The 10,345-nt window shown below is 47.8% G+C and overlaps 1 protein-coding gene across 2 annotated transcripts in view; it reads left to right on the top strand.

The window, feature by feature from the left end:
* The first annotated feature begins 1,656 nt into the window (after window positions 1-1,656).
* Window positions 1,657-10,345, top strand: part of SUFU (SUFU negative regulator of hedgehog signaling) — a 122,632-nt gene continuing 113,943 nt past the window's right edge. For both annotated transcript variants that reach the window (XM_066355962.1, XM_066355961.1), the window contains exons 1-2: window positions 1,657-2,024; window positions 7,373-7,507. In XM_066355962.1, the coding sequence (XP_066212059.1) occupies window positions 1,843-2,024; window positions 7,373-7,507 (317 nt within the window). In that variant the 5' untranslated portion in view covers window positions 1,657-1,842. The remainder of the gene's footprint in view (window positions 2,025-7,372; window positions 7,508-10,345) is intronic.

The following is a 10,345-nucleotide window of genomic DNA, read 5'->3' as shown; positions in this document are numbered from 1 at the left end:
TACTCAGTCTGCTGAAGGCCCGCAGGCAAGGCACATGTGAGAAAGCAATCAATGAACAACTAAGAAGTCGCAACGCACAACGAAAAGCTAATGATTGATGCTTCTCATCTCTCTGTTCCTGTCTGTCTGTCCCTGTCTCTCCCTCTCTCTGACTCTCTCTCTGTCTCTTTAAAAAAATAAAATAAAATAAATAAACCTATCACCATCACACTTTAATAAAAAGTTTTAATACACACACGGGAAAGGAAACATTCCCAGAGCAAAGAAAAATAATTTAAATTGCATAAAATTTGCCTTTTAGGAAAATAAGGTACATCTTTGCTTTTCACATTTTTTCCTGGATAGGTGTAAACTTTATAACATTTGTCTGAAGACTGGCATTTGGAACTACTGGTATAGAATTTACATTGATAAGTGAGAATATAGAGGTGAAGAGAGATTATGTGTCACTAATTTCAAATGAGCTCAGATTCTCTAGATCTTTCCTCCTGGCTTCAAGTTGCAGGATCCCTTTTAGTCAACGGCACTTATAGTCAGGATCCCCCTTCCATCCCTGTCTCTTGAAATTTCTTTAAGATTACTGAGTGGAAAACATTCCTTTTTGAAAAGTTATGTGAACAGGAAAATAATTCCCAACCCGGTGCCTAAGGAATTAAAATTTTTCCCATTTAAGAGGGTCAAGGCCTGACCAGGTGGTGGCGCAGTAGAATAGAGCGTCCAGCTAGGACAGAGGAGAACCCACGTTGGAAACCTGGAGGTTGCTAGCTTGAGCTTGCGATCACAGACATGACCCCATGGTCGCTGGCTTGAGCAAGGGGTCACTTGCTCTGCTGTAGACCCCCAGGTCAAAGCACATATGAGAAAGCAGTCAAGGTGAATTAAGGTGCCGCAACAAAGAATTGATGCTTCTCATCTCTCTTCCGTCCTGTCTGTACCTCTCTCTGTCTCTCTGTCTCTCTGTCTCTCTGTCTCTCTCTCTCTCTCTCTCTCTCACACACACACACACACACAGTCAAAGTAATCGGGATGGGCAGATTCATAGTAGATAATAAATACTGGTGTTCTTCAAGGCAATCTGCATACATCTGCCTAAAACAAAGAAGAGATTGTCATGGCTAAGAAACATTTATCAAATAATTATTAAGTTTTAAAAAGTGATCCTAGTTTACTTAATTCTTGTTACTTTCTGACAGAACTCCAAATAGTTATTTTGATACACACGCCCTGAATTTTGCGGTTAATCAGTCAATATGGTCAATAGACATTCAAAGATGAAGTAAACGTCTTTGACTCTGAAATTCAGATTTATAATCTATTAAAACTAACGCCACATGGACGAATGAATCAATCCATTGCCAAATTTATATTTAAATACCTGTTAGCAGCCTGTTAGCAAACCAATGACAAGTCCTTTGTCGGCTTTCATGGGACCCTAGCACCTCAGAAGGATGCCTCCACGTCTCTATTTAAACCTGGGTTCCTCCTAACACTAGGGGGAGGCCAAGAGCCTTGGGACGCCTTCAGCAAGTAAAGGGAGGCGGGACCTATTGCCAAGGCACGATATCTCTGTGACTGACACAAACATTAACCAATGGAATCAGGGATAGGGCGCGCCGGTGCCCCGCCCCCTTGAGCGCCCCGCGGCCGCCGAGGCACCCTCTGGCCCGCTTTGCGGCGGCGACGGCCTGGGCAAACGGTTCGTCGTGCGCAGGCGCGGAGCTTAGACCTCGCTGCAGCCCCCATCGCCTCGGGGAGTCGCACCTACGAGATCCGTCCGCTGGCGCGTCAGTGCTCTTCGGCTCGTCTGCCCTCCCGGATCTTCCCAGCGCCTTACGCGCGGGGATGGCAGAGCTGCGGCCTAGCGGCGCCCCCGGCCCCACCGCGCCCCCGGCCCCTGGCCCTGCTGCCCCGCCAGCCTTCGCTTCGCTCTTCCCTCCGGGACTGCACGCCATCTACGGAGAGTGCCGCCGCCTTTACCCAGACCAACCGAATCCGCTCCAGGTTACAGCTATCGTCAAGTATTGGTATGTCCTGGGCCGCGGGGAGACCGACGCGGCAGGCTGGGAAGGGTTTAAGCACTGGGGGCGAAGTAATTTGCGGGGGAGGAAGAGAAGGAGAATGGTTAAAACGCTTTGAAGGAGGGCTTCCTGCTGCAAGGGAAGGAGTTAGGGCTCAAGTTGGGAATGGGGACAAAGGGGTTAACGGAGGCTGTGAGTAGCGAAGGGTTAACGAGGGTGGGAGGTTGAAGGGTTAACTGGGATTAGGAGAATTGAGTGAATTGGGGGTGTGTGTAGGAGCCGAGCGGGGATCGATTGGAGAGGGGGAACTGTAAACGTGGTGAATTGAAAGGAGGGGGCGCCTGTAGGGGGTCATTAGTGGGCGAGGGGAAGCTGAGGGGGCGGCTGAAGTGTGATGGGGGAGGCGAGGCGGGGCCTGGGGAGCATTTGAGAGGGCTTCGGAGGAGCGCGGCTGGAGGAGCTCCGCTCCGAGGGCACTGGACTGCACTGAGTAGGGGCGGGTCTGGGGATCTATCTGGGCTCCGCTACAGGTTAGGAGGGGAGCAAGTTGTGAGCGTTGTGCTTGTGAAGAGATGAGGAGATCACCTTTTTAATGTTTTGCTAACGACCTCAGGCATCATATCTGTACAATGCTTTTGTTGAAGTTTCATGAAACAACTTTTCCAGATAAACTTTCTGCTTGCTCTGCACAGTTCTCTTCATGCAGAGTTTCCTCTAGCTCTGCAGCTGCTTTGCTTTAAGACATTTGCAAGAACAGAGGCAGGGTCAGGGAGCTCCGTGGTTTGGCTGAGGATGGAAGGGGACCAACAGTAAATGCTGAAGACTTGGGTCTTGGACAGGCTGAGGGAAGGCAGTGAGATGTTGAGCTTCCTGGCCCTAAGCTTCAGGCTTTGGGCAGCAGTTTCTCGGGAAGCTGAATGTGGCTCTCAAGTAGCTTGTTAAGGACCAGACTTGCTTACAGATGGGTTGCTGTAGAGGTAAGAATGGTCTTTTCCCGTTTCTCATTCCTGTTTGCAACCTGTTTCTTCCTGTAGCCTCTGGGCAAAAGGACTGTGGAAAAGAAAGCCTATCTTCATGGTCTTTCTGGACCAGGAGTTGACTGAGGAATTGGTTGGATCTCTCCAGAACCACATTTTTGCAGGCACTGTTTTGAATGGCTCCTGTCAGTCCTGAGAGACTGTTCAGGCAGCTGCTTGGGGGGTGGACAAAGGGGCAGGTAGACCGAACGGGAAAGTCAGTGGATGCCTTTGCTGGTTATCTCTCCCTTTAGGACTGTCTGCCAAGGCAATGTCTTACTTCCTCCAAAAGCTAGGTAGGCTTTCTCCCTAAGACTGAGACCAGCTCCCTGTGTGGATGTGAGTATGTGAAGAGGCTGAGGATGTGCAGTACCTGGGGACCAGCCGCCTACTCCTTAGTCAGGGCCCTGAAGTAGCCTGCCTCTGTCTGATAGCCAGGAGGAGGTATGGCCAGTGATACAGTTCTCTCTGGCAAGTTCCTTGAGAGGAGTTTTTGAAGAGAACTTCTGAATGAAAAGCAGCTGTTGATAACTTAATCCCCATTCTAATTGCACCTCTCCATTTAGAAATATGTGTTGTGATGAGTTCTGTTGGATTGTGTCATGAGAAAAGTGGGCCTGGCTCTGCCATGCTGTTTGTTCAAGCCTCATTTGAGTATAGGGAGAAATTCCTACACAGACTTTGGCAACTTTTTGTTACGCAGTGGCCATGAGGGATAGAGTTCTGTGTAAAAGGTATTGAAGCACATGCAAAGGATGAAGACTGGTTTGGGCAACTTTTTTTTTCCTTCCTGCTGCAAACTTGTTAACCAGACAGGACTTACTTTCAGAGATGGACTAACATGTAATGATAGAGTTGATTGTACAGATCTCTGTGAAATTAGAAATGCTACCTAGGCCCGACCTGTGGTGGCGCAGTAGGATAAAGTGTCGACCTGGAAGTGCTGAGGTCACTGGTTCGAAACCCTGGGCTTGCCTGGTCAAGGCACATATGGGAGTTGATGCTTCCAGCTCCTCCCCCCTTCTCTCTCTCTGTCTCTCCTCTTTCTCTCTCTCTCTGTCTCTCCCTCTCCTCTCTAAAATGAAAAAAAAAAAAAAGAAAAGAAATGCTACCTAGGTACAGAAAAATATAAGAGGGAACAGTTCAGTGACTAGCTCTTGAAAAGATTTGGAGGATTTTGCATAATTAAGATCTTGAAATTAGGCCTGACCTGTGGTGGCTCAGTGGATAAAGCGTCGACCAGGAACACTGAGGTCACTGGTTTGAAACCCTGGGCTTGCCAGGACAAGGCACATATGGGAGTTGATGCTTTCTGTTCCTCCCCACTTCTCTCTCTCTCTCTCTCTCTCCTCTCTAAAAATGAATAAATAAAATCTTTTTAAAAATCCTGAAATTCATTCACCAGTATCTCTCACATGTGTGATTCTACAAGGCCTCTTCAGTTCTCATAGCAGGATGACTGACTAAGGCTGTCTGGGTCTGGCTGTGGCCCAAGGTACCTTGGGATTCTTTTTCTTGTGACGCAAGGGTAGCTCTTTGACTGCTCAAAGGGATGTCCTGGCTGAAAGCTGAAACTTCAGTGAGCAGGGAGGAGAAGCAGAGAGGCAGAGCCTGTGCTCTGGGACCACCCCACTCCTGCAGCTGCCCTGCAGAGTAAGTCAGGTGTTCAGGGAATTAAGCTGAGGGATGCTCTGGGTCCTTGGATAACAACTTTTTCTAAGTGCAAGATAGGAAAATTATCTACATACTTATTTGCTTCCCATCAGGTCTCTGAGTAAGTAAAACAGAACTCTCTGTGCTTGGGGATGAGGTTCATTTGGTCTGACTCTTGGTCATTCCCTGCAATTGGAGGGCTTTTTTTGTGTGTGACAGAGAGAGAGAGAGAGAGAGAGAGACAGACAGACAGAGGGACAGATAGGGACAGACAGACAGGGAGGGAGAGAGATGAGAAGCATCAATTCTTCGTTGTGGCTCCTTAGCCTCCTTAGTTGTTCACTGAATGCTTTCTCACATGTTCCTTGACCCGGGTGGGGGGGGGGGGCTACAGAGCAGAGCAAGTGACCCCTTCCTCAAGCCAGCGACCATGGGGTCATGTCTATGATCCCATGCTGAAGTTAGTGACCCGCACTCAAGCTGTTGAGCCCGTGCTCAAGCTGAATGAGCCTGTACTTAAGCCAGCAACCTCAGGATTTCGAACCTGGGTCCCTTGAGTGCCACTTGGACGCTCTATCCACTGCACCACTGCCTGGTCAGGCCCCTGTAGTTGGAGTTTTTAAGGTAAAGTCTCCCTCTTTAATGTAGTACTTCCTGGGAGACTTGGCCAGAAAGAGGGCTGCAGTGAAGTGGCAGATGTAGCTTGGAACAGTAGATGCAATTCTGTTACTTGTTGCTGGGTGGACTAAGGCTGAAGGAGAGGCAGAACTGGAAATTTGCAACAGGACACTAGAGCAGACATGGAGCCTATAGTCACCCACCTCTGTTCCTGGCTCTGGAGCTATCATGGGGTCCTTTCAGAAGTAGCTACCCTCTTCCTTCCTCCATCTCCTGACAGACTTTCCTAAATCCAAGTGGTTATAGAATTAGTCAAATGATTTGGCAAAATCAGAGTTAAGGAAAGAGATGGAGATCTGTCACTTTTCCTAATCTACTCAGTTGAGATTCTAAGCTATTTGTGGCGACTTTCTTACAAATTCTGTAATGACAGCATTTCCTAGCAGAGAGTAAGGATTTTTATGAAAGCAAATAATATCCTGACACAGACAATGAAACCTGACCTACTGGTTTTAAATAGTGCTGGCATGCTTGCTGGGATCGCAGGTAGCATGCCTTTTATTTGGTTGTTAGTGTTTCTTTAACATACCACCCCAGTTGCAAAGCACACTCCATCAGTGTCGCAGAAGCAGCAAAGTTTTTGCAGTCTGGAACATTCAGATGTCCGAGGCAGCTCATATGCAATGTATTTGTAGGCTAAATGCATATTTCCTTCTGCGGATGGTTTCCATTTTGTCTGTTTCTCTCAAGTCTACCAGTTTCCCTATCCATTCTTGAAGTAAAGCAGGGTTTTATTTTTAAAGAGTACTAATTACTCTATTAAAGGGAACCCTTATTGAATTAAATCCTTAGTTTGAGAAAATGACTGATTCTCTTCCTCATTTCCCTCATGTTGGAAATATCAGGGAAGTTTAATGTGGTCCTTAGAGGCCCCAAATAATTTTTTTTTTTTTTTCCTGAAGCTGGAAACAGGGAGAGACAGTCAGACAGACTCCCGCATGCGCCCGACCGGGATCCACCCGGCACGCCCACCGGGGCGACGCTCTGCCCACCAGGGGGCGATGCTCTGCCCCTCTGGGGCGTCGCTCTGCCGCGACCAGAGCCACTCTAGCGCCTGGGGCAGAGGCCAAGGAGCCATCCCCAGCGCCCGGGCCATCTTTGCTCCAATGGAGCCTTGGCTGCGGGAGGGGAAGAGAGAGACAGAGAGGAAGGAGGGGGCGGGGTGGAGAAGCAAATGGGCGCTTCTCCTATGTGCCCTGGCCGGGAATCGAACCCGGGTCCCCCGCACGCCAGGCCGACGCTCTACCGCTGAGCCAACCGGCCAGGGCCGAGGCCCCAAATAATTTAATGTTCCAACTCTGCCTTTGAGCCAGCAGTCTCCTAGGATCATCTTCTAGATCCAGGTGCTCACAGGGCTCAGCCTGGCTTCTGCTTCAGTTATCTTTATCTGTACAGAGCTGAGCAAACCTAAGTTTAGCCTTTGTCACCTGCATGGTAAAAGACCAGCTTTGTCTGTGGAGTTTGGGATGGGTTTAGAAGCATTGGGTTTGTTTAGAACAAACTGTAATTAACACAGGGCACAATATAGTCTTGCAAGAATTAGCTAAGAGGCAAGTGTGGAGCTGAGCCCTGCTTCCAGGAACAGTGCCCGTTGGAGTTGCTCAGAATGCTTTCATCAGAGGCCAGTTGGATTGACTGGTGCACCTCTTGCCTTGAAGCATGACGTGTTTACAGGCACCATGGAAGAGAGGTAATTCTGGCCAGTTCCATCTGGAATTGGTCATTTGAAACAGGAGGAACAAAAGGGGCAAACCTCCAGTCTGTTTTATTTCTAAAAGAGATCCTACCTGTTGGGGACAGGAGAAAGCAGTCTGTCATGCTTGTGGAACTGGGCAGCCTGAGCCACTCATCTCTTGGTCTTACCCGAGAGAGCTGTGGCCTCTGTGTAGTAACCTTACACCCCACTTTCTTCCACTTTGGGGCCTTTTAGGTTTGTAAGGCAGAGCCCCGTAGCTCGCACTGTCTGCGTCCAGGCTCATACTGACACCTGTGTTTTGTCTCTTGCAGGTTGGGCGGCCCAGACCCCTTGGACTATGTTAGCATGTACAGGAACCTGGGGAGCGCTTCTGCCAGCATCCCTGAGCACTGGCACTACATCAGCTTCGGCCTGAGTGATCTCTATGGTGACAGCAGAGTCCATGAGTGAGTGTGTGCCACTGGCCCGTCCTTCGCCTGCCCATTTCTTAGCCTGTGCCTTTTTTCCTGAGGTTTTTCCTGAGCAGCGGTGATGCTGTCACACTCCTATGGGTTGGCATTTCTCAGGTGGCAGCTCTGGGTTTCTGCCCTCTGTCTGTATCTACTTGTGCCAGTGTGGTCCAGGTCAGCACCTGAGCTCTTCTTATGTGGTGCAGGAAAGTGTTGATGATGAGCAAAAGTTCTAAGACTATCAGGTTTTTCTAAGCTTGCTCTGGTGTTTGAGCTCAGAAGACAGGCAGCATAGCTATGACCTAGAACTTGTGTTGCTGATTTTAAGTCTACTTTTTTTCCTGCACTTGCTTTATCATGAATGTACCCCCCCCCCCCCCCCGGTCCATCTTACCTACTTCCTCTTAACTTGTGGTTATCTGTGCCCAGATTAGCCACAGTACACATTTTATCCTGGTCCGTCTTCTATTTACTGCCCTGTATACTTCTTTTTTTTTTTTTTGCATTTTTCCGAAGCTGGAAACGGGGAGGCAGTCAGACAGACTCCCACATGTGCCTGACCAGGATTCACCCGACACGCCCACCAGGGGGCAATGGTCTGCCCATCTTGGGGCGTCGCTCTGCTGCAATCAGAGCCATTCTAGCGCCTGAGGCAGAGGCCACAGAGCCATCCTCAGCGCCTGGGCAAACTTTGCTCCAGTGGAGCCCTGGCTGCGGGAGGGGAAGAGAGAGACAGAGAGGAAGGAGAGGGGGAGGAATGGAGAAGCAGATGGGAGCTTCTCCTGTGTGCCCTCTGGGAATCGAACCCGGGACTCCTGCATGCCAGGTTGACGCTCTACCACTGAGCCAACCGGCCATGGTACCCTGTATACTTCTAAATCTTACTTGTCTACCCTGTTTCCATCTATAATCACCATATTAATACATTTTAAGCTTTTTTCCTATTGATTTTAGAGAGAGGGAAGGAAGGGAGGAAGAGAGAGAGAGAGAGGGAGCAAAACATTGATTTGCTTTTGTGTGTGTCCTGACTGGGGATTGAACCAGCAACCTCTGCATATCAGGATGACATTCTAACCAGTTGATCTATCTAGCTAGAGCTAAACAAATTTTAATATTAAGTTAAACATAATCAACTTAGTATTAAATCAGTTAAAATAGCCTGACCAGGTGGTGGCACAGTGGATAGAGCGTTGGACTGGGATGCTGAGGACCCAGGTTCGAGACCCCGAGGTCACCAGCTTGAGTGTGGGCTCATCTGGTTTGAGCAAAAGCTCACCAGTTTGGACCCAAGGTCCCTGGCTTGAGCAGGGGGTTACTCAGTCTGCTGTAGCCCCATGGTCAAGGCACATATAAGAAAGCAATCGATGAACAACTAAAGTGTTGCAGCGAAAAACTAATGATTGATGCTTCTCATCTCTCTCCGTTCCTGTCTGTCTATCCCTCTCTCTGACTCTCTCTGTCTCTGTTAAAAAAAAAAAAAAAAAGTTAAAATAACAGTAATAAAAAAGTGATTAAAAAATTGAATAATAAAAGCTAACATTTTTATTTTTATTTTATTTATTTTATTTTTTATTTTTTTTTAAATTATTTATTCATTTTAGAGAGGAGAAGGAGAAACAGAGAGAGAGAGAGAGAGAGAGAGGAGAGACAGAGAGAGAGAAGGGGGGGAGGAGCTGGAAGCATCAACTCCCATATGTGCTTTGACCAGGCAAGCCCAGGGTTTCGAACCGGTGACCTCAGCATTTCCAGGTCGACGCTTTATCCACTGCGCCACTACAGGTCAGGCAAAGCTAACATTTTTAAAGCATTGATACGAGCCAGGCATCCTTCTAATCACTTTATATGCGTATATATTTATATTAACTAATTTTATTTTCACCACAACTGTGTAATGCTGGTATAGGTACTAATATTTCTCCCATTTTACAGATGAGGAAGCTGAGACACAAAAAGATTCTATAACTTGCTTAAGGTCACACAGCTTGGAAGTGATAGAACCAGGATTCTAATGCAGGCAGTCTGGCTCCTGAGTCCGTACTCTTATGACTGTGTTCTATTGCCTCTTTTTAATTTTTTTTATTTATTTTTATTTTTTTTATTCATTTTTTTTAGAGAGGAGAGGGAGAGAGAGAGAGAGACAGAGAGGAGAGACAGAGAAAGAGAAGGGGGGAGGAGCTGGAAGCATCAACTCCCATATGTGCCTTGACCAGGCAAGCCCAGGGTTTCAAACCAGCAACCTCAGCATTTCCAGGTCAACGCTTTATCCACTGCGCCACCACAGGTCAGGCTCTATTGCCTCTTAAACAGTTAGAGAGAGAGGGGAGCGAGGATGAGAAGCATCAACTCATTGTTGCAGCACCTCAGTTGTTCATTAACTGCTTTCTTGTATGTGCCTTGACTGCGAGGCTGCAGCTGAGCCAGTGACCCCTTGCTCAAGCCCGTGACCGTGGGCTCAAGCCAACAACCAGGGGGTCATGTCTAGTGATCCCACACTTAAGGTAGCAACCCTGTGCTCAAGCTTGTGAGCCCGCACTCAAGCTGGCTACCTCAGGATTTCAAACCTGGGTCTTTAGCATCTCAGGCTAATGCTCTACCCACTGCACCACTACCTGGTCAGGCTGCCTCTACATAATTATTGCACCCACTCTATAAAGCTACTGTCTGTAATTTTAAAAAAACATTTTGTTTCCATCTATATTCTTTTGAGGGAGGGGTCCTTCAATTTAAATGCTGTCTTCCCCCCTTATTAGCATGGTTAATCAAGAACTGATTTTATTTCTATTATCATATCTTTTGCTTTTCATAATTTTTTTTTTGTCTCTTACACAATCTTTT

The sequence above is a fragment of the Saccopteryx leptura genome, chromosome 13 (genome assembly GCF_036850995.1).
Source record: "Saccopteryx leptura isolate mSacLep1 chromosome 13, mSacLep1_pri_phased_curated, whole genome shotgun sequence".
In the NCBI taxonomy this organism is placed as follows: Eukaryota; Metazoa; Chordata; class Mammalia; order Chiroptera; family Emballonuridae; genus Saccopteryx; species Saccopteryx leptura.
This window is presented reverse-complemented; position numbering and strand designations above follow the sequence as displayed.